Source organism: Barbus barbus (genome assembly GCF_936440315.1).
Source record: "Barbus barbus genome assembly, chromosome: 47".
NCBI classification, from domain to species: domain Eukaryota; kingdom Metazoa; phylum Chordata; class Actinopteri; order Cypriniformes; family Cyprinidae; genus Barbus; species Barbus barbus.
In genome coordinates, this window is record NC_136725.1 from 20,044,889 (window position 1) to 20,070,282 (window position 25,394).

Below are 25,394 nucleotides of genomic sequence, written 5' to 3' on the forward strand. Positions count from 1 at the left end.
GATAAAGAATGTTATTACTAAACAGTGCATTTGTCGATTAAATATGTATAAAAGTATATATAAATATACATATAGTTACATCATTTATTATATACATATAGCTATATAAATTATTTTATATAAACATTATATACATTATAGCTATATAACTAGTACTATATAATATATTTAGCCTTTGTAAGGAGTATGTATGTGTGTGTGTGTGTGTGTGTGTGTATATATATATATATGTATGTATATGTGAGTTTGTTGATTTTTTTATTTTTTTTTTATAATTTATAAAGAATTCTGTTTATTTCTGTTTACTACGCGAGTCGGACTCGTAATCCAAAGGTTGGGGGTTCGAGTCTCGGGCCGGCAGGGATTGTAGGTGGGGGGAGTGAATGTCCAGCGCTCTCTCCACCCTCAATACCACGACTGAGGTGAGACCCTTGAGCAAGACACTGAACCCCCAACTGCTCCCCGGGCGCCGCAGCATAAATGCTGCCCACTGCTCCGGGTGTGTGTTCACGGTGTGTGTGTGTTCACTGCTGTGTGTGTGCACGATGGATGGGTTAAATGCAGAGCACGAATTCCGAGTATGGGTCACCATACTTGGCAGTATGTCACTTCACTTTATTAGTGTTGAAGAAAGTTATTGCCTTTTTTGGTGAAAAACAGATGTGCAGTGATTCAGATGCTTAGATAAAAGGACATTAGTTCCCATGCCCACTGCCAGGACCACATTTGTTGGACAACGTTATTGGTCTGTAGCTCACGTTGTGGCGTGATAGGGCACACGGAGGTGGCATGAGGTGAGGTTGGTGAGGAAATAAGGATCTGATTGGTTTAAATTAAACAGCCCGCGCTTAAATGCTTACCATCTGTACCTCCAAGTATTTGATTTTCGTAGTTTCTCGTGCTTTCTCATGCAGACGCAAGTGCCAAATCCAAAATGATATGATCTGGTTTACTCAAATAATCCAGCAAACAAACAGCAGGGAGGGATTTAAAACGTTGCCATGGTATGGGTCTCAGTGCCCCCATGTATTTGTAAATCCTGTAATTACTATCAGACCCACGTTCAGGGGGATCTTGAGAAAAAAACCTTGCTTTTCTTTCTCTTGTTCCTTTTGCTGTTAATTGTTTAGCACTTCTCATGTGTTGGCGCTGAAGAGAGTCTTTTTGTGACACATGTGGAAGCGTTTCTGGCAGCGTGTGGAAGATCACAGCTGTAAACTAGCTTGACACTGATGCTCTGCATCCCAGAGCTGGGCTACACAAACTCCTATCCAACACATGTGGATGTGCTTAAACTGAGCCATCAACAAGTAAACCGTTCCCTTCAGGGTGACACTGCTGAGACTTAGAAACATTGTTGTATACATGTTATGTTTTATAAGTTAGTTATGTTTATAAATGTGTGCGTATATGTGTGTGTGTATATATATATATATATATATATATATATATATATATATATATATATATATATATATATATATATATATATATATATTACACGTATATACAGTGAGGTCAATAAGTAAAGTTCTCTTACTTAGAAATCATGGAGGGGTCTACAATTTTCAGCATAGGTGCATTTCCACTGTGAGAGACAGAATCTAAAAATAAAAATGATGTTTTTAACAATTTATTTGTGAATTACTGTCAAATAAGTATTTGATCACTTGCTTATCCGCCAGATTTCTGACCCTCAAAGACCTGTTATTTTGCTTTTAAATAGTCCAGCTACACTCTGCTCATGATTCTAAATTAGTAGCAACTGTTTGAGGTCGTTAGCTGTCATAAAGACACCTGTGCACCCCAAAAATCAGCCAAAGTCTAAGGCTACGTCCACACGAAGACGGGTTTCTCCGTATCCGATCTTTTTTTTTTGCCTCAAATTCCGTAAACACGGAGTCGTCTCAGGAAATATCTGCGTCCACACGGAATCACTGAAACCGACTAAAAACGATGTAGTACACATGCCAGACCAATATGTGGCGCTGTAATTCTGCCACAGAGATACACACAAAAACAGAGAAGAAGACTTGGACCATGTGCGTAAACCTTGCGCGCTGAATATAAACTAACACACAAAGCAGAAGATTTTGCTTTAATAAAACTAATGAGCTCAGTAGGTTCTGCAGCACGAACACAGGCACGTAGTCTGACATTGTTGTTGTTGTTGTCGCTGTTATGTGACGTAGCGGTGTCTGATTAGGGGCGAGACGTGGGCTGATGACGTCATCGTTTCAGAAAATATACGGATTCGCCGTCCACACGAAAACATGAAACCGGCGTTTTCAAATTTATCCACCCTGGGACCCGGTTTCAAAAATGATCGGTTTCACTATTCGAAAACGCCGGTTTCGTGTGGACGAAACGCCTATACGGTAAAAAATGTATGCGTATACAGAGAAACCCGTCTTCGTGTGGACGGGGCCTAAGTAGCAACATGAGCAAAACCAAAGAACTGTCAAAAGACACAAGAGACAAAATTGTAGACCTTCACAAAGCTGGAAAGGGCTACGGGGCAATTGCCAAGCAGCTTGGTGAAAAAAGAACAACTGTTGGAGCAATTGTCAGAAAATGGAAGAGGCTAATGATGACTGTCAATGTCCCTCGGACTGGGGCCCCACGGAAGATCTCTCCTCGTGGGGTATCAATGATGCTAAGAATGGTGAAGAATCAGCCCAGAACTACACGGGACGAGCTGGTCAATGCCGTGAAGAGAGCTGGGACCATCGTTTCCAAGGCTACTATCAGTAATACACTAAGACGTCATGGTTTAAAATCTTGCATCGCACGGAAAGTTCCCCTGCTTAAGTCAGCCCATGTCCAGGCCCGTCTGAAGTTTGCCAGGAACCATCTGGATGATCCAGAGGAGTCATGGGAGAAAGTCCTGTGGTCAGATGCGACAGCCCCGAAACCTGACAGATCTAGAGAAGATCTGTATGGAGGAGTGGGCCAAAATCCCTCCTGCAGTGTGTGCAAACCTGGTGAAGAACTACAGGAACCGTTTGACCTCTGTAATTGTTAACAAAGGCTTCTGTACCAAATATTAAATTTTTTTGACTCAAGTGATCAAATACTTATTTGACACAGTAATTCACAAATAAATTGTTAAAAACATCATACAATGTGATTTCCGGATTTTTATTTTTAGATTCTGTCTCTCACAGTGGAAATGCACCTATGCTGAAAATTGTAGACCCCTCCATGATTTCTAAGTAAGAGAACTTGCAAAATCACAGGGTGATCAAATACTTATTGACCTCACTGTATATATATTTATTCCATGGGCTGTCTGAATACTCTATTCTGATTGGCTGGCAGGTGTTGATTAAATTCGTTTAACTGCACAGGTAGCTCCAGGTCAGTTTAATCACCGCTCCATATTAATCATAGACTGTAAAAAAAGATGGACGACGTGTCTCCACTTCATTCCATTATGGAAAAGTGAAGCGAATACATCTCAGTATGGCCGCTGCCAATGTGAGTAAATTACGTCATTTGGAGCCCGAGTCTGCGCAGTAGAGCTTCGTTTGGAGCCCGAGTCTGCGCATATATACATATATATATGTACACATATATACACACACACACACACACATACAGTGGTGTGAAAGTGTTGGCCCCCTTCCTGATTTTTTTATTTTATGTTTGTCACACTTTAATGTTTCAGATCATTAAACAAATTTAAATATTAATCAAAGATAACACAAGTAAACACAACATGCAGTTTTTAAATGAAGGGTTTTTTTTTATGAAGGGAAACAAAATCCAAACCAACATGGCCCTGTGTGAAAAAGTGTATGTCCCCCCCCCTGTTAAAACATAACTGTGGTTTATCACACCTGAGTTCAGTTTCTCTAGCCACACCCAGGCCTGATTACTGCTACACCTGTTCGCAATCAAGAAATCACGTAAATAGGACCTGCCTAACAAAGTGAAGTAGACCAAAAGATCCTCAAAAGCTACACATCATGTTGAGATCCAAAGAAATTCAGGAACAAATGAGAAAGTAATTGAGATCTATCAGTCTGGAAAAGGTTATAAAGCCATTTGTAAAGCTTTGGGACTCCAGCGAACCACAGTGAGAGCCATTATCCACAAATGGAGAAAACATGGAACAGTGATGAACCTTCCCAGGAGTGGCCGGCCAACCAAAATTACCCCAAGAGCACAGCGACGACTCGTCCAAGAGGTCACAAAAGACCCCACAACAACATCTAAAGAACTGCAGGCCTCACTTGCCTCAGTTAAGGTCAGTGTTCATGACTCCACCATAAGAAAGAGACTGGGCAAAAATGGCCTGCATGGCAGAGATCCAAGACAAAAACCGCTGCTGAGCAAAAAGAACATAAAGGCTCGTCTCAGTTTTGCCAGAAAACATCTTGATGATCCCCAAGACTTTTGGGAAAATACTCTGTGGACTGACGAGACAAAAGTTGAACTTTTTGAAAGGTGTGTGTCCCATTACATCTGGCGTAAAAGTAACACCGCATTTCAGAAAAAGAACATCATACCAACAGTAAAATATGGTGGTGGTAGTGTGATGGTCTGGGGCTGTTTTGCTGCTTCAGGACCTGGAAGACTTGCTGTGATAAATGGAACCATGAATTCAGCTGTCTACCAAAAAATCCTGAAGGACAATGTCCAGCCATCTGTTCGTGACCTCAAGCTGAAGCGAACTTGGGTTCTGCAGCAGGACAATGATCCAAAACACACCAGCAAATCCACCTCTGACTGGCTGAAGAAAAACAAAATTAAGACTTTGGAGTGGCCTAGTCAAAGTCCTGACCTGAATCCTATTGAGATGCTGTGGCATGACCTTAAAAAGGCGGTTCATGCTCAAAAACCCTCCAATGTGACTGAATTACAACAATTCTGCCAAGAAGAGTGGGCCAAAATTCCTCCACAGCGCTGTAACAGACTCATTACATGTTATCACAAACGCTTGATTGCAGTTGTTGCTGCTAAGAGTGGCCCAACCAGTTATTAGGTTTAGGGGGCAAACACTTTTTCACACAGGGCCGTGTGGGTTTGGATTTTGTTTTCCCTTCATAATAAAAAAAACTTCATTCAAAAACTGCATGTTGTGTTATCTTTGATTAATATTTAAATTAGTTTGAAGATCTGAAACATTAAAGTATGACAAACATGCAAAAAAAAAAAAACAGGAAGGGGGCCAACACTTTCTCACACCACTGTGTGTGTGTGTGTATATACACACACATACATATTACATTTGCAACAGATGACAGACATAAAAGACAATATTAAATTGAATTTATATATGATTTATATATATATATATATATATATATATGCTATTGTGCATTAAATAGATATCTAATATGAAATTACCTGCTATTTCGTCTTTCAGAAATCTGTTTTGTTCTTCTGTTTTTGCAAAGCTGTTTTTGCTCATAATAGTAGTTTAGGTGTGAAGCACGTTTTCATAGTCACGTGACTTTTATGAAGAAGTCCTAGGAAACTTTGGGAGGTCTGGCACTCTGTGTGTGTGGTTCAGTGCATTTGTGGCACCTAGAAAACGACCGTTCCCACAGGGACAAACGGAGATCGGTTCCCAGCATCCTCGCGGGGATATGATGGCATCTGCTCTGGGTTCTGCTGGCCACTTGACTGATTGCAGAGATGAAACTGTCTAATACTTTCCAGACGAGCCAGCCATGCACAGAAACAATGCTGGCTCTGTCGAGAGGTCATTCTTAGTCACTCTTTTGGGGGAACGTTTCGTTTCCTTAACTCCGCTGGATTATGGTCGTGTTTGGTGTGTTCACCTCATGTCCGTCATCCAATCCATCAGTATTCCTCATTTAAAGAGGCTGTGTTCTGCTTTGCATCTTCTTTTTTCAGCTTTTTCTCCCCCAAAGTCCATTAGTCAATGTTTCAAAAACTGTCATAATTTACTTTTGCAGTACTCGTCCTCAGGCCATCCAAGACCTAGATGCGTTTGTGTCTTTATTAGAACAGATTTGGAGAATTTCAGCATTGCATCACTTGATCACCAATGTATCCTCTGCAGTGAATGGGTGCCGTCAAAATGAGAGTCCAAACAGCTGATAAAAACATCACAATAATCCACAAGTAATTCACAGCAATCCAGTCCATCAGTTAACATCTTGTGAAGAGAAAAGCTGCGTGTTTCTGAGAAACAAATCCATTGTTAAGATGTATTTAACATCAAACCGTTTCTTCCAGGTAAAATACAAGTCATGTATCCACAGTGTTGCTTTTCCTAGTGAAAAATTTGTCTTGTCTGAATCATAATAGAAATCTGCACAGATGTTAATTGAGCGACTAAAGTAGTGTGGATTATTTGTGGATTATTGTGATGTTTTTATTCTCCAAATCTGTTCTGATGAAGAAACAAACTCATCTACATCTTGGGTGGCCCGAGGTGAGTAAATATTAAGCAAATTTTCAGTTTTGGGTGAACTTGGATGAACCTTTAAGGCTCAAGGAAATAAGCTTCTTTTGAAGAAATGGAAAAATAATCTTTTAATAATCAGTAATATATATATCAAAATATCTTTATTAAAAGATGTGATTGTATTTAGGCCAAAAAAGTATCTCTCTTGACTTCAGCTCTAATGTTTGGCTTGCCTTCTCATGTGTCATCGAGTTAGACAAGTTCAAATGATGATTTCGTGAACCACTGTTTGTTTTTTTAAGCATAAAGCCACTAGTCTTCGTCATAAGAGTTTTAATAGCAATTCAATCTGTGTCTGTCTCCGTAATTTGGCTTCCCACTGTGGGATGAATGGGCTCCATCCAGGTTCACTACACAGACCTGTCTAAATAAGCACTCTGGGACATGGAAGCTCTGAGCTCATCATGTAAAGGACTCGGTGCGAGTGAGTGTTGCTCGATGGTACGTCACATTCTGGCTGGAAAAGGTTCCTTGTTGAATCTCTGGTTTAAGGATTTGTAAATGTGATGGTTGCATCAGAGCTGGCTCTTTCATTGTTCGTTATTTATATTTTACCTTTTTTTTATTATTCCCAGTACCGTGTAAATGTCTGTTTTATCGGTTCTGAAATGTTTCTTGGGATTGAAATCAGGTCTGATTTCTCAGTGAATTTGTTTGTTGAGTTGATTCTTTTCAATGACTGAATGATTCATTTTCATGATTCAATGATTCAAAACACCAAACTATTCACTTGAACTAATTCTGTGTTGTATTCTAAAAGACTTCAAGCAGTATTGATAGATTTAAGTATAAAACAAAGCAAAACATTAAAGGAGAGTTGTAGCTACAACATAGAAGTGTAATTTTTAGTTTCTTCACACACAGCATTGTTTGATCTCAGGAGACTTGGAAAATAGTGCGCAGGTGGAATGGACTACTTTTCCGATGCTTTTATGCTTCTTATTTAGCCTCCTTTTTTTTTGAGCTTGACAGCTTCATCTCCGTTCCCTAAAGAGCATGCTAAACTTCTCTTTTAGTGCTACATTACTGCATACATTAATGTAAGCAATTACCAGAGTCGTTCACAACAAAGTCATAAGGATTCGCTTGCTTGTTTCCACTCACTGTCTTTTGCTTACAGCTGTCAAGAAGCATTTATAGGACAAAAGTGTTCAGTTAACACAGTCTCGGTAGGCTGACGGCAGGAACTTCATTGTGTTCTCAGGTCTCTGTGAGGTCTGTTATCTTCAGCGCTCTTCAGTGCAGTCGTCCTTATCATTCACAGACTGGCACACACTCTACAGGCCGGGCGTCCGTCCCTTGTGTGTCCTGGCAGAGTTCATCTATTTGAGGATCAGAGACTCGCTGTCGCCCGTTGGCTCTCATCACAGCGGTTGGCTCGTCTTATCAGTACAAGAGTCCAGGCTAAATGTTGGTGTGTTTGTCCAGGTGCTAGACGGAGTTGGGCAGTGAAACCCTGAAGTGTGTATTCACTTTTAAAACAGTTTTAAGTTTTTTTTGCAAATAAAAAAAGCATTCTATTCATGCACTGCCCTCGTTTTACTTTAACCAGGTTCTGTCTGTGCTGGATTAGGACTGTGCTATGTGCTTTTAAATTCAGCCATTGTCTTTTTGTGCTGTGAATGTGTTTCCAGTCTCTGTAAATTAGGCTTATTATGGCTAATTATTATAGATCTGTATTTATAATATTTCATAATATATACATAATTTTTTATCTATTTTTAAAATATAATTTTTATTCATTAAGTCTTGTTGTTTTATTTTTTTATTTTCGTAATTTCATTTTTTAATTATGTATTATTTATTTACTAACTTATTTATCTTTTTATTATTTACTTATTAATTCATGTGTTTAGTATATAATTAAATATAATTTATGAATTTATAATTATTATGTGTATATATAAAATAATTGATCTATTTATACTATTTATATAATACGTTATTTTTACAATACATTAATTTCTGTTTGTACTTATTTTTGTTTTAAATTACAGAAAATAAAAGTGCATATATTATATACTGGTAATTATATCGTGTGTGTGTGTATATATATTATATTATATTACATTATATTATATTATTACTTGTGTGTGTGTGTGTGTGTGTGTGCATGTGCGCGTGTATTTTCTAGAGAATGTGCCAAAAGTAAAAAAAAGAATTCAGTGAATCAGTCAAACAGTTTCACACATCGCTCTGAATGAGTCATTACCAAATTCCTCTAAATCTAAACGATTTTAAATAGTTTTGTTCAATAATGATTGACATAATTTTTTGATGGAAAAGTATCTTTGGTCAAAAATAGTGAGAACATCTTAATCTCAGAGGTGGAGTGATGTGATAGAGCTCCAATACATTACACCACATCCCTCCTCCACAACCGCAAACTCAGAAACCAACAAATAAATCTCACCGTCTGTGGGCGAAGTTCATTCTCAGACAATGTCCCTTGTGTCTCCAGCCAGGATGCTAATGCTAATAGCTGATGGGCAGGTGTCTCCTTCAGGTGCCAGGTTGCGTGAGGTCTTCTATTATTAATCTTGTTCTCTCTTTATTTGGCAGTTCAGACTCGGCGTGGTGGATCTGCAGGCGGTGCCTGAGCCCACTGAAGTCATAAGGGAGCTCATTATTCATGGTCTGGAGCAGAGTGCATGTCTACAGGCCAAAAACCAGCACCTGCTTGAGGAGAACCAGAAGCTGAGGAGAGAACAGGAACACATCACTAAAGAGTAGGTCCACACCAGATCAATACTTCCCAACTCCCACAGAACTGTAGAAGCGGATGTTTGGAATAAATAAAATAATTTGCAGACATCAATTTGTAAGCTAACCTGGAAGGATAATTCAACATGGGTCCCTTCAGGAACCTCTAATGGGTTTTTTTAGAATCGCGGTTTATGATTTATGAGCAAGTTAAGCTTTGTGGTTATCATTACTAAGAGACGTTTTGTTGTAAAAACATTACATTACTCAGTCATCCCTCCAATGTAAATTTTGAAACTGCTGCGTGCTTTAAAAATTTAATTTAAAATTAAAATCCATAATAAAAAACATTCATTATACATTTCTTTAAAACATGCCTGTTCTTTTTTAAATTCTCTGCTGAATTTTGGCCAAAACTATACATATGTAACTGACTAACTAACTAACTATATGTAAGTGCTGTCAATCGATTTAAAAAAAATTACTAATTAATCACACATTTTTCTGAAATTAATTACGATTTATCCCACCTAACATTAAAGTTTTTAAATATACTTTTGTATTGCAATAATTTCACATTCAATCTTCAAATTAATGTACAAACAACATAGACAGTATATTTTTAATATTTGTTTAATGGCATCTTTATTTTTCTGACTGAAGGCCGGTATCACTGATACCAGTTAATACTGATTTCCCTATAAAAATGTTTTACGCTAATATTTAAACATTGACTGTAGTCATTCAACTTTACATTATAATTAAGAGCTATAATTTGAACATTTATTAGACTTTAAAAATAACTTAAGTGAACTATTATTAACTAATTTAAGTGAACTTAAAACAATCTTCACATAAACCCATTATAATAAATGTCATATTTATCTACCTGTGCCCCTCAGAAATATACAGGAATTGAATAAAGTTATCAAACACCAAATTCTCAACTAAATACAGATGAATCCTTAAAACTATAAAAGTTATTGATTTCCTCTTTTTTTCTTTTGTTCTTGATGACCAGACATCACAGCAGCTGGTTATTAGGTTATTTTGGCTGCTATTTCTTTAAGAGCTGCTGCTGCTAAACGTGACACGGATCTGACACGCATCGTATTTTCTCTCAACTCTACCTTTTCTGACCCATTTCAGGTCAGACCATTTCAGTCTCTACTAATGAGATGACGAGTTGAATCGAGTGTGTTAGATGAAGGAGATGCTCCTGGACAGTTTTGAAAACCATTTCAGAGACATCTTCATGTAATTCATATATAACATATTACATGCATGCACAGTTTTATGGCATACTTTTTGGTAACTTCATGACTTAACTGATCACGATATTGCATGCTCGTAGTTTCTTTCGCGATTTGATATGAAATGATACAGGCTATGTGGGCGCCGCCACCTTTGTGCGTGTATTGAAGAGCAGGCGTTATGAGCACAGTACAGTTTCCATGCTCGTTTGACTCGTGCCTGAAGTGAAGTTGAAGCCCACGTCTGAAACGTCTCCTGTTTGATGTGCTCATAAAGACGTTGTCACGAGTCCGGGTCCTGCACTTCTCCCTGGCGCCACAGGAGGCCGCCATCTCCCGTTCTCCCGGACTCCTCTCCCATATAACACACACCTGCCGCATCATCACACTCAGTACACCCACGGCTGTTCCCCATTAGCCACTGACTATTTAGTCTCCCCTCTCCCACCACTCTGGTGTGGGTTCATTACTTGTCTTGCCATTTTGTGATCTGTCGTGCTTAAGTGTTTGTTGTGCCGTGTTGGCCTTTGTTTGTTTATATTATTAAAAGCCTTACCTGCATTTGGACCCTGACCTCGTCTTTCCACGCCATTCCTGGGGGCGTACCGTGACAGAATGAACCCACCACACATGGGTCCAGCAGGGAGGCTCCTCAACATTCGCCAGGGAGTCCGGAGCACGGAGGAGTACGCCAGGGAGTTTTTCGATTTGGCTCGGCGATCGGAGAGGGAGAAGACCTGTCTTATGGTCTTTTTCAGGGGTGGCCTAGCCGAGCCCTTCAAGTCCCTGACGCCATTCTGGGACCCTGAGGAGTCGCTGGAGGAGTACATCAACCTGGTTCTATGGATGAGCGGCTCAACCTTCAGGGTGGAGTTAGCGGCGGTGCCCGCTCACAAGGCTTCCGAGACAGCTGTGATCACTCACGTTCCTCCCGAGACAGCTGTGATCACTCACGTTCCTCCCGAGACAGCTGTGCTCACTCACGTTCCTCCCGAGACAGCTGTGATCACTTACGTTCCTCCTGAGAGCGCGGCGTTCGCTCACGAAGCTCCCGAGACAGCTGTGCTCACTCACGAAGCTCCCGAGACAGCTGTGCTCACTCACGTTCCTCCTGAGAGCGCGGCGTTCGCTCACGAAGCTCCCGAGACAGCTGTGGTCACTCACGAAGCTCCCGAGACAGCTGTGGTCACTCACGAAGCTCCCGAGACCGCTGTGGTCACTCACGAAGCTCCCGAGACAGCTGTGATCACTCACGTTCCTCCTGAGAGCGCGGCGTTCGCTCACGAAGCTCCCGAGACAGCTGTGCTCACTCACGAAGCTCCCGAGACAGCTGTGCTCACTCACGTTCCTCCTGAGAGCGCGGCGTTCGCTCACGAAGCTCCCGAGACAGCTGTGGTCACTCACGAAGCTCCCGAGACCGCTGTGGTCACTCACGAAGCTCCCGAGACAGCTGTGATCACTCACGTTCCTCCTGAGAGCGCGGCGTTCGCTCACGAAGCTCCCGAGACAGCTGTGGTCACTCACGTTCCTCCTGAGAGCGCGGCGTTCGCTCACGAAGCTCCCGAGACAGCTGTGATCACTCACGTTCCTCCTGAGAGCGCGGCGTTCGCTCACGAAGCTCCCGAGGTGGCAATGCCCGCTCTCAAGGCTTCCGAAGCGGCGGTACCCGCTCACAGCACTCCCGAGGCGGCGGTGCCCGCCTGGTTTGTCCCTCCGGTCCCACCCTGGCCGTTCGCTGGGGTTCCTGTTCGGCTGGAGTCTCCCTGGTCCAACCCTCCGAATCCGCCCCGGTCTCCTGCTTGGTCTCTGTCTCCAGGCCCTCTGCCTTCACATGGACCTGGCCCGCCATCCCTCCCCCTGTTTCACCATCCCCTGGTTCCACCTCCCTCCAGACTTTTGCGCTTGGTGGAACGTCTGGAAGCCGTTCCTTTAGGGAGGGGTAGTGTCACGAGTCCGGGTCCTGCACTTCTCCCTGGCGCCACAGGAGGCCGCCATCTCCCGTTCTCCCGGACTCCTCTCCCATATAACACACACCTGCCGCATCATCACACTCAGTACACCCACGGCTGTTCCCCATTAGCCACTGACTATTTAGTCTCCCCTCTCCCACCACTCTGGTGTGGGTTCATTACTTGTCTTGCCATTTTGTGATCTGTCGTGCTTAAGTGTTTGTTGTGCCGTGTTGGCCTTTGTTTGTTTATATTATTAAAAGCCTTACCTGCATTTGGACCCTGACCTCGTCTTTCCACGCCATTCCTGGGGGCGTACCGTGACAGACGTTCTGCAACTGAATAAATGCACTTCTTTTCAAGAAAAAAGAGACAGAATTAGCAGTTATGAGTGGGGTGGCCAACCCGTGAAACAAAAAAAAGGAATCGCCTGCGTTATATATATATATATATATATACATACACAGGTGCATCCCAAAATATTTGAATATCGTGGAAAAAAAAAAAAAAGGTAAACTTTCGTATATTCTAGATTCATTACATGTGAAGTAAAACATTTCAAAAGTTTTTTTGTTTTAATTTTGATGATTATATATGATCATGATGATATAAAAGTAAAAAACCAGTATCTCAAAATAGTAGAATTTTCCTAAGATCATTCAAAAAAGGATTTGCAAAACAGAAAAGTTCAAGTTATGTAAAGTTATGTTTAAAAGTATGTTCATTTGTGACCATGGACCACAAAACCAGTCATAAGGGTAAATTTTTCCAAATTGAGATTTCTACATCATCTGAAAAGCTGAATAAATAATCTTCCCATTGATGTATGGTTTGTTAGGATCGGACAATATTTGGCTGAGATACAACTATTTGAAAATCTGGAATCTGAGGGTGCAAAAAAATCTAAATATTGAGAAAATCACCTTTAAAATTATCCAAATTAAGTTTTTAGCAAGGCATATTACTAATGTTTACGGTAGGAAATTGACCAAATATATTCATGGAACATGATCTTTACTTAATGTCCTAATTATTTTTGGCATAAAAGAAAAATGTGACTGTTTGAGGTTGTGGACAGGTGTCTTTTATACTGATAACGAGTTCAAACAGGTGCCATTAATACAGGTACGAGTGGAGGACAGAGGAGCCTCTTAAAGAAGAAGTTACAGGTCTGTGAGAGCCAGAAATCTTGCTTGTTTGTAGGTGACCAAATACTTATTTTACCGAGGAATTTACCAATTAATTCATGAAAAATCCTACAATGTGATTTCCTGGATTCTTTCCCCCCATTCTGTCTCTCATAGTTGAAGTGTACCTATGATGAAAATTACAGGCCGCTCTCATCTTTTTAAGTGGGAGAACTTGCACAATTGATGGCTGACTAAATACTTTTTTGCCCAACTGTGTATGTATATGTATATATAATAATATTATTATTATTATTGTTATTATTATTATGTTGTATTTTTATCTGTATTGGCCAATAGGATTATATTTCAAACTAAACCATATTTTGATGCTTGAAAATGCTTATAAGTGAACTACAACGTAAAAAACAAAAGTCTACAAATGTGGGGAATATGCTTTTCATTTGTTGCTTTGTTCCTGGGAACATGCACAAGGTTTTTTTGTGTAATGCCAAAACTGATTTCAAACAAAATAGCGTGATTACGCAAGCCTTTCACCTGTTTAAGATTACAACTTCCTCTTGGATTAGCCTCTCTCCTCCTCATCATCTCCCATGATTCAGAATGAAAGAGCATCTTGGCTGGGTTTTTTTAAGTGGTTACTAAGGAACTCCAGATACACAAGATGTTTTTAGTTTGTGTTTGCTGTGATACTCAAGGGGGAACTGAAGATATGCATACGCAGTTCTTTTTTTTTTTTTTGCTGTGTATATGGCTGATTTAGAGCACATGACGCATTCAGGAGGAGAATGACAAAGGAATCCCAGCCAACTTGACAAGAAGCTCCTCTTTACTTTCTTTTCTTGTTCTCCACATGCTTCAATCTTTCCTCTCTGAGAAACAGCAGCAGTGACATCATCGGTCAGACTGTGCCGCCACACTTTCTAACATCTTCCAAAACCAGAATTATGGGGAATTTGTAATGCTACTCAACACTGACGGCTCTTTATTAGCTTGTGTGCGTGTATTATGCAAACAACTACCACAGGTGTTCAGTTCAGTACGCTCTTAAGGTTTTCCACTTGAGTGTTTATCCACTTATAATACCAAAAAAGCTTCTAAGTAATACAAACACTCTCATAACTAAATCTTTTTTTGTCAACCCAATCGGATGTCCAGGGAGACTGGGTGAGTGTTTGGGTGGGTCTCATTGGTCTTCACCCTCTCCACAGGATGGAGAGGTACATCCAGGGGAAGGAGACGTTGGAGAGAGACCTGTACAGTCGGTTTGTGCTTGTCCTAAACGAGAAGAAAGCCAAACTCAGAGCCCTGCAGAAAAGTGTCAAAGAGCTGGAGGAATCTATTGAAAAGAATCGACCGAGGTAAAGATATGTGCGACATTTCATCATGATACAACCGCACATGATCATAAGCATTTTTCAGTTCAACATTTCCCTTCTCCTGTTAGGTAATCCCATGATGACGTTATGTTCATGATTATAACTTTTAGTTTTGTGTTGAGCACATTTTCCTGTCTGCACTTCTTTTTTTGTGGGAAAACAAAGCTTAAAAGGACAGCAACAAGCTCCGTTCTAGTGGACAACTGTGGCGTGATGGAAAACTTAAATTGTTTAGGTACAAACCCAAGAAAGTTCAGTCCACCAATGTTGTGCCCTTGATTAAGACAGAGTCTTATTTCTGTGCCACTTATGACACCCGAATGAGTTGCAAAAATAATGATTGATTTCAAACAGTCCAACAAATATATCTGTGTATCTATATGTACAATATCATTTAAAAGTTGATGATCTGTAACATATTTTAATATTTTTTGAAAAAAGTCTCACCGAGGCAGCATTATTTGATCAAAAATACAGTAAAAACATGTATTTTATGAAATATTATTGCAATTTAAAATAACTGTAATTTATTCCTGTGATCAAAGCTGTATTTTCATCATCATTACTCCAGTCTTCAGTGTCACATGATCTTCAGAAATCATTCTAATATACTGATTTACTGTTCATGAAATATTTGTTATTAGCAATGTTGAAAATAATCATTTATTGAAATATGATTATTTGAAATGGATCTTCTGTAACATTATAATTGCCTTTACTGTCACTTTCAATCAATTTAATGCATCATGGTGAAATAAAAATACTGATTTATTTAAAAAAAAAAATCTGGCCCAAAACATTAAAAAACATCAACCTGAGGATGAAAGGACAGAAAACTGTTTTTAAATGAAATAGAAACTTTCAAATGTTTGTGCATTCTCTTACATTTTTCACATCTTACATGTGAATCAGTCGTTTCTAGAAATGAGTCTGCAGTATGTTTTCTCATATGCCTCATTAACATGTACCTACTGTATTCTCTTGGAAGGAAAAGGGCAGACAGTGAAGAGCACAGAGCGATGGAGACTGTGGCAGATAAGAGTCCTGGAGAAGAGAGTGATTACGGAGGCAGTACAGAAGATGAACGGGAGGCTGAACCCAAACAGACTGACCCAAAGCCTCTTACACAAGGTTATTCTTCTAACTTCACCCAGAAATTAAAATTCTGTCATTATGTCCTTCCAAATTTTTTCCCAATGCATCTGCTAAAAAAATAAAATAAAGCTGTATTTAGGATTGTCTTTTTCAGGTTGTCATTTTTCTCCTTTAAAGTTTCCAGAGAGCCACAATTTCAGATGCAAGTACCTCAAACCTTTTTTTTTTTTAAATGCAAATTACTGCTGAAACTTTCTCAGCCTACTTTTAACAAAGTCTGTGATTTAGTTTGTGTGGATTGGTGGAAATTCTCATTCTTCAGCTCGCTGAGTTGATTTCTTCTCAGGGCTCCATAATATTGTGTTCTTTGGACACAGTTACATGTTTGCAAAGTTAACAAAGTTTGAAGGCAAAATAGATGAGTCTGCAACTGAATTTGTGCCTGGAACATCAAACGAAACTCACATTTTAATATAGTTTAGCAATGTGTAGTGAATTTAGTGGAATTTCTTCCCAGAAAGTTCAGGTTGATGAATGACAGCACGATGCTGATTTGATCTACAGTGACTCTGGCAAGCGCGTGAAAGCTCAAGATCTTGGCGTAGGGCCAGACAGAATGACAGTATCAATGCGATGATAGAAATCGACAAAGAAACATGGAATAATTCGATAGGTCTACATCTCTGATTGGTGCATTAATGTGGAATCCAACTTTTAGAGTTGTGTGTATCAAATATTTCACAATTTACGATTTGTATGGGCTTTTATGATGTTGTTAGCATAATATTGAAAGTCTGTTGTGTTTATCTTGTGTTATACAATGTGAAGTGCTGTTATCAGTTTTATTCATTTATAAATGACCTTATCTTTGGTTTGCATGAGCATCAGGAATTACGTTTTCTATTAAGGGGCAATATTTGCTCCCAGAACTGATTTCAAGGGGCATTTTTTTACCTCATTTAACCCATAAGAACCCGGACCAATTTCTCCTTATAGGAAAATTATGGGGCATATACAACAAACCAAATGGACCACATATAACATGTTTCTGCAGTTGTTTTTGAAATACAACCCCTCCTTGTGAAAGATCTGTAATGTTACATATATGACACACTATATATAATATATATATATTTTGTTTTGCTAAATAGCATTTTTTTCAGTTTATTTGCTTTTCCACAACATATATCCAAATGATTACTTTTCTGGGAAGATAAAACCAAAACGTGTTTCAGAAGAAATACAGTTTTCGTATTTTATTTGCTTTGTCACAACATATTTCAAAACCACATAATTGTGACCATTAAGTTTTACAACAACTCTTTATAACATATCAAAATTCTACCTTTTCAGGTATATGGTTTAACCAGAATTTTTTTTTTTTTTTTTTTTTTTTTTCTCACAACTCGAAAATGTGCAAACTGAATAAAAATAAACAACTACCTCACATTGGAGGTCAACATGTTATACGTGTACGTAGATTTGGTAAAATATGCTTTGAAATGGGCAGCAGAAAATATATAACACTAAAATAATTGAACAGCTCATTACCATTTTTCTTAAAGGGATAGTTCACCCAAAAATGAAAATGTGATGTTTATCTGCTTACCGCAAGGACATCCAAGAGGTGACTTTGTTTCTTCAGTAGAACACAAACGAAGGTTTTTAACTCAAACCGTTGCAGTCTGTCAGTCATATCATTGCAGTCAATTGGACTCGCGGCTTTGAGAGAGAAAAAAAAACATACATAGACAAAACCAAATTAATGTGCTAACCAGACAGAACACCGTATTGGAAATGTTGCCATGGCAACACAACATGCACACATTGTCACATGACTGAACCTGGGTGTTCATTATGTATCACTTAGGGACTTCCTGAGTTGAAAGTTTGGGATAATGCTTTAAAAAGACCTTTCCAGCTAATCACCAGTGTTTGTGACATCCGCATCACCGTGGGTTCTTCTCTGTGTTGTCCTTTATGTCAGATACTTGCATTTATTTAGTTTAATTGTGAAGGGGCATTTTTATCTTAAATTTGAGGGTCCCCAAATCCCCTTTAATTTCCAACCCTGGTTTGCATCCATCAGATGACTTATTTTTCATTTGTAAAGAACCTAATTCACTGGATTATCCATAATAGGCAATACTGCATGGTTAATTAACTGTTTGGTAAAAATAGCAATGCTGCATTACATAACATTACTTATATTGTATACTTATATTACATCTTTACTTGACCCTCTAACTCTAGCACTATCTATTCTAATTGTATTTTATCTATGTCTTTTTATTAAAAAATAACAACAATAATAATAATAATTATCTGTACTGCGTTAGGCTAACCAAGACTTGTAATAGCACTTGCACGTTGTTGCTCTTTTGTTGGTTTTGATTGCTTCTTATGTCCTCATTTGTAAGTCGCTTTGGATAAAAGCGTCTGCTAAATGACTAAATAAATAAATAAATAAATAAATATTGTAGTATTTCTACCATTAGATCACAAATAAACTGCACAGAACTGCGAAGACTTGTAATTTCATTGCGTCAATGAGAGCGCTGACATCCCTGTAGGTATTTGCTCTCTTGTCCAAAGCATGACCACGCTAATGTCTTTTCCCCTACGGAGAACCGCTGCGTTGTCCAGCACATTAAACCTTTGAGCCAGAACTGAGACGGCCTACAGGTAGTTCTTACCCTCACATTTTCCCTGCGTCGTCCGTTATTGTTAATGACGTCATCTTCTAGAATAATTGTTCCTTGGCAACACCTTCTGCTTTTGGTCGATTTCGACATCGGGCTACTCAAAGGCCGTATTTTGGGGCTCCGTCAGGCTGTTGAGTCAGAGTTTTGAGGCACAGAAAGGGAAATGAGGTGGAGTCACACATGATTTAGTCTGCGGGTTGCTCAATTTCTCTGTTTTTCCCCCTGTGTAAACCCTGTGGAGTAAAAGTGAAAAACACTATTGCTAGAAACCCCCTTCCAAGGTAACGGGACCCTGTAAACAGTATGATTTGTAATGTATGGTTGCTAGGTGTGTGTCACTTTGGCATAGTTCCTCAGGGCTTCAATTATTGTCTTTTTCTTTCCTTCCTTAAACTGTGATTCAGTGGTTTATGTTTCAGAGTGTGTGCATGGTTATGTTTTTGTATTTAAAGAGTAGGAGTTGTAGCTTTAGTCTTTTTAATCTTAACTATAAAGTTTACCATAAGGGTGCAGTACATGAAGCATAATTGAAAGAGCCTTGAATGTGGTTAGGATGTTTGTTGCATCAACAAACGTGAGTCAAACCCACCCAGTTTCATAGCTATATCTGTCCTATGTAAATTAAACCGTGAACAACTGCCAGAAACAATCATGGAAACATGTCTGGCAATGCAATAGTACTTTAAAGAACAAGTACTATTGGATTCTTTGCGTTCTTGAACAGTCCCACTGTGCTACAATGGCATATCACATGAGACAGATGCACTTCTGCTGGGTTTTATTGCAGTCGTGCTGCATGTACATCATTTAATGTTGATGCTCAACATGCTTTTAATGTGTTTGTGATGTTGATTGTGTTAGCGGAGACACATCTTGGCCGGCTGCCTGAACGCTGGCTGTGAGAACCTCCATTAATCCTGTTCAGAACCATTATATATGCAAACAATCACAAATAATAACATTCACAGATAATAACTCATCTTGACTGAAATCATGAAATTAGCAACTGATGGCTATAGAGCTCATATTTAGAAATGGCAATAACTGATCAGGTTGGCTGAATGTGTCATCTTAAATTAAATGTGTTAATCTCATCTAAATTATTGGCAGAATAATTTAGTTAATGATTATTGTTTTGTTTTTTAGTCAAAGTTTTTTAATGCACATGCTGTTAATAAAATAAAAAATTAAGATTGCGCTAACAAGGAGAATAGTAATAAGGAATTTATTTAAATAATAATATTTATTATTATTTAAGTACATGTATTAAATAAAAATTGTAATACTTATGATTTTTTAAAATTATTAATAATATTATTGATAATGAAATATTAATATTTGTATACATTTAATATTATATTTATATTAATATATAAATAATATTCAGTCATATTATATTCAGGATTGGTCTGCCTGAGATGATGTAAATTAAAATGTTTAATCTTTTCCCCCCAAAAAAACATTTGTTTAATATTTGGTCTGTTTGATTCACATTATTTCTGCACATTATAATGTTAAAATATTATGTTTATGGATTGAAATTATATATTTTATAACATGTTCTGCTGAATTAATTAAAAATATTTACATTTACAATAAATTATACCATTTCTGATGAAAAAATAAGTAAAATTCATGAATATGGCATAGTGAAATACTGTTAAGAACATTTAAACACTTAAATGTTAAGAACATTTTCTCTAAAAGGCAAAAACTTCAGCTAAATAAGTACAAATACGAACAGTTGATGAAATTGAATTTTTCCATGTTTTGTCTAACAGAGATGCCAGAAAGCAACCCGATGGACGACAGTTTAAATGACATCACAGATGTGGCGCCCTGTCGAAAACGCCGCCACCGACATCTCCAAGAGCTGGAGAGTCAAGCCAAACGAGCAGCGCTGGACCAGCGACAGAGATCCAGGTATCACCACTCACTTCCTCAGATTTACTCAAATCCTCTGTCTAATTACACAAACACGAACTCAAACTCCTGGAGGCCTGTTAAGTAATATTGCATATGATACCCATAAACCCCTGCGACTGCAGCCATACAAATGTCAGTGATAATTCCAGTTGTCTTATTCTCTGGTGTCCTTTTCATGCAACCTTGGATGCTGCTTTTGCCTGCAGCCAGTCAAGCAGACAGAAGCGGGTTTCCCAGAACCCTCTTCCGTTGTACAGAATCCATTGGTCGTTTGCCAGCACCTTGTATTTTTCCAGTGGAGGCCCCCCTGGGTGCTTCTCGGTACGTTAGTTGCCTCTGTAATTGTACAATAAAAATCCCATGAATGGTTTAGATTTGCGTTGAGCAACTTCAGACTTGATGGCACCTGAGGGACACCGATCCTGAGAAAACGTGTTGTGTTTATCTTAAAATAGTCATACTGTTTTGGAGATTATTTGGCGTTTAGTTATTATTTTTAAGTTATTATTTGTTATTATTCCTAGGTGATTCTTTCAGGGTTTCCCACAGTTCTTTAGTCTGTCTGTCTGTCTATCTATCGATCTGTCTATCCATCTGTCTGTCTGTCTATCTGTCTGTCTATATTTCTTTCTGTATCTGTCTGTCACTGTCATTCGGATTATTGTTCTGTTCTTTTCATCGTTCTGTCATTCTATATCTATCTGTCCGTCCGTCCGTCTTTCTTTCTGTCCGTATCTATCTGTCTGTCTGTCTATCTGTTTGTCTATCCGTACTATTTCTATAGTCAAGCTTTATGTCGAGTATTTCTTTTGCTAATAATGATTGTGATGGCAAAATCTAAAATTGATTGGGAAAATCATGGAAAATTCATGCAGTTTAACTGATCAGAAAATGTTTCCTGCATCACTTTTATATAGCTGTATTTTATGAAAATATATTAAAACAGTGATAAATATGTATCAGTATAATTAGATATTTTACTGTAAAATATTGATAAAATAAATGCCTGATGAAAAATAATTTCACCCAATATTTGTGTATGTAATGGATTTTTTGTGCTTATTTCAGTACTGAGTTGTTTGCTTAACAATATGCCGATGTCTAGGCTACTGTGCACTAGATGAATGTCTTACACACTTTACAAGAGGAGTGTGGTATGTGTGACTCGATTGATTGGTTAACCAACTCGTTACACCTTTTAAATCAGTTCAGTTTGGATGTTGTCTTAGAAGGCAGCTGCCAAAGTAGACAGTAGGTAGAAAGGCAGCTCACTAGCAATTGGAACAGAGCCCGTGTTTTTTAGGTTGGCAGACATATACTATATGAAAGTTTCTCGAGTTGGCAGACATTTAAGAAAGAGACGCTTTGGCTTCATATTGTATTGACGTTATGCTGGGCTATGCAGAGATTAACGTTTAATGAGGGTCTTTTAAAACTTGGTAAAAACAAGAGTGTTTGTGTGACTCTGTAGGCAGAGTAAATGTTTAAACTTATTCTGTTTAAAAGTGTTTCTAGCCTCCCAGTGTCAGCGGCTGCGTCCCGTGTCAGCAGACACTCAAAGCGGTGACGTTCGCAGACCCCGGTGGGCCGAGGCCGCGGTGGTCTATGACAGAATGGTGCCTCTACGCCAGATGGTTTGTGCGTGTGTTTGCGTGTCAGGTGTTGAGGGAGACTGAGAGTTTGTATTGGACTTCTTCTCTCGTTCTACAGGGTCTGTCACCGTGGTAAGACTTTCCAAACTTTAATAGACTGCCATGGCATAGAGATCTGGCTGTAACTTCTTTAGAGAATAATATCACATACACCACTTCGTATCACACGAGTGGAGAAATCCAGCTGGAGGATTCTCATTCTGTTCCTGGAATGAGGTTTTTAACAGCTGCGTGGCTTTGAATGCCTCGGCTAATTACGCACAATTTTGTGCCTCAGAGAGAGATGGAACGCTCTTGTAAAACGTGACACAAATTAGTGGCGGTGTATTGTGAATGAGTTTTGTTTTATGTGGCAGACGGAGTTAAAGGAACAGTTCACCCGCAAATTCAGTCATCCTGTACTCGCTGTCATGTGATTCCAAAGCTGTATGACTTTCTCTCTTCATGCAAAAACAGATGTTTTGAAGAATCTTAATGCTGGTTTCCAAAAAATTAAAAGGATAGGGAATGAGACTGTCAAGCTCCAAAAATGGCAAATAAATAAATGGAAAATGAAAAACAATACTTTTTGTTTAATTTAATAAATTTTTGCATTGCTTCACAAAACTTACAACACAAAATATTACTTTATGCGACTACACATTATTTTTATGGTGCTTTTTTCCCCTTTTTTGAGCTAGACTATCTACTTTCATACAGGTTTAAGTTAATGCTAATGTCATAGTCCCCAAGGCTGCATTTATTTAATCAAAAACTAATATTGTTTAATATTTTTGACTGTTTTCTATTTCAGTATATTTTAAAATGTAATTTATTTCTGCGATGCAAAGCTGAATTTTCAGCATAATTACTCCAGTCTTCAGTGTCATGCTTCATATTTTTATGAAAACAGTGATTTGTTATTTTTTCAGGATTTTTTCAGGATTTTTTTTCTGAAAGACCAGCATTTATTTGAAATAGATTTGTAGTATTATAAATGTCTTTACTGTCACTTTTGAACAATCCTTACTGAATAAAAGTATTAATTTCTTTAACAAAAATAAATCTTACTGACCCCAAACTTCAAATAAACATCAAAGTAAATTCACTAACGAGTGAACATTATGAAAACAGTCATTGTTCAGACCTCTAGCACCTTCCATGCCAATGTCTCTATCGCTCTGCCAACATCTCTAGAGTAATCAAAAAGCAAATGGCTTTTTATTATCCGTTTAAAGGCCCTGTATGGGTATCAAGAAATTTGCCAGTAGCAGCTTCCCAGCAGCCAAAATACAGTCATTGGATAGAGACAAGTATCAGTGCCACCGTTTTTTCTTTTTCTCACAAACAACCGCACAATCACTGCTGTCTACAGATGGTGAGACTCTGTGCCATGACATCTGCTCTAATAAAGCCCATTTTTAAGAGCATTTCTCCTCTAAAGGCTGAAAAGAATCACCCAGCAGACATCATTTGTTTATTCAGCTACAGGACCGCTTGTGGTGCACGTCCTCAACTCTCGACACATGTTCGGATCAGGGGAGCGTAATCACGTCTTTAGTTCATTTGGAGTGCTTTTTTTATTCAGATGAATCTGAAAATCTTTGTGCAATGCATTTTTTTAAGTCAATGTGGGGCGGGACTGTTGTAAATTGATTGGAGCATGGAGGCAGATGATTGAAGGGAGGGCTTGGAAAGCGAGAAGGTTTTGTGATGTTGTGAAAAGTCATTTCTGAGAAAGAGAAAGTTAGATTCTTGTGATTATAGATTGCATAGATAAACAAACAAAAAAAAGAAATTTGTAAATCATTGAGACTGCAAAGTAAATTAACTGTGAAGTGTCTCCTTCCAGGTCAAGGAGAAGGAAGTCGAAACTCTATTAGAGGATTCAGAGGTGCATCAGAAGTTAGTTTTTTTTTTTGAAGAAGAAGAAGAAAGACAGAAAGAGAGAGATGAAGGAAGAGAGAGAGAGCGAGAGCGAGAGAAAGACGTGGATTAATTTGGCCCCTGGCTGAAACTGTGCTGTTCTACAGTCTCCCAGCACCTGCCTAGAGATGGATCTGGCAGAGCACCACAACAGACAACAATCAGGCCAGTTACACTGCATTAATCCAGACCTCAGCATGTGTGTTTGCTGTCTTCGTGAGTCTCCCAAAGAAATATCCTGCTCGAGATTTACCTCTCATCAAAAGGGGAAAAGAAAAAATCTAAATTTGCATATTAATGTTTTTTTTTTTTTTTGCATTGACATCATTTCCATAAGTACATTTCGCCCCAAACCCACCAAAAAAAAACAAACAAAAAAAACTGAAAATACTTGAAATAACTGAAAAATAACTGTAAAAACTTGCAATAACTGAAAAATATGTTTTCAATACAAAAAAGTACTGCAATGCAATGGTGCATACTTTCAATTTAAAGAATATTTTTTCATTAAAATATAATTTGATATCATATACAATATATTATTTATTATGCATAATATATTTTTGTCTTTTTTATAATTTTAAACATGTTTTAAAGATATTTAAATGTTGGTATTTTAAACAAATGTTTTTGTTAAATTCATTTATGTGCGTTTACATTACGCTGTGGACAAGAGAAATTTAGATCATAATGTAATTGTTTTGTTTGTGTGTGTAGAATTAGTACAGTACTTTATATAATTTATTTATTATAATATATAAAACATTGTAATTGCATAAACGGCTGTTTTTCATTAATATGCATGTGCATGTGAGTAATTAAATAATTTAATTTACATACTGTAATAAAATAATACAATTCATAGTTCTTAAAAAATAATGTCACAATGCAAAATCTTTAGTGGTCTAAAGAATAGTCATTTTATTTTTGCAAAATATAATTTCTTATAATTATTTTTTTTATTGCTCTGTCAGTTTTTATGAGTTATGCTTCTGTTAAGAAATAGTTAGCCTTGGTAAAGTAATCTAATGACAACTTTTCATTGTTGGTTGTTTATTTTATTTATTTTTTCAAATTCATTAATTTTTTTGTTATGCAGGATGTGTTCTGATTTATTGATCGAAATATGGCAGCTTGATGCAAGTTGAGTTTGAGTCGAGTTTGACTTGTTTAGTGTGTTACAATCTGTTTGCATCGTTCTAATACAATCATCCATTGGTTTACTTTATAATAT

At 38.1% G+C, this 25,394-nt stretch overlaps 1 protein-coding gene across 3 annotated transcripts in view; it reads left to right on the forward strand.

The window, feature by feature from the left end:
• The window catches only part of LOC306866094 (DNA repair protein XRCC4-like), a 42,482-nt gene that overhangs the window by 11,657 nt on the left and 5,431 nt on the right, over positions 1–25,394 (forward strand). Inside the window, exons 4-8 of one of the 3 annotated variants that reach the window (XM_079411103.1) lie at positions 9,008–9,174; positions 14,710–14,859; positions 15,866–16,008; positions 20,459–20,600; positions 20,810–20,924. In XM_079411103.1, coding sequence (XP_079267229.1) covers positions 9,008–9,174; positions 14,710–14,859; positions 15,866–16,008; positions 20,459–20,600; positions 20,810–20,924 — 717 coding nt within the window. The remainder of the gene's footprint in view (positions 1–9,007; positions 9,175–14,709; positions 14,860–15,865; positions 16,009–20,458; positions 20,601–20,809; positions 20,925–25,394) is intronic. The other 2 variants (XM_079411104.1, XM_079411105.1) reach the window with 2 other exon arrangements.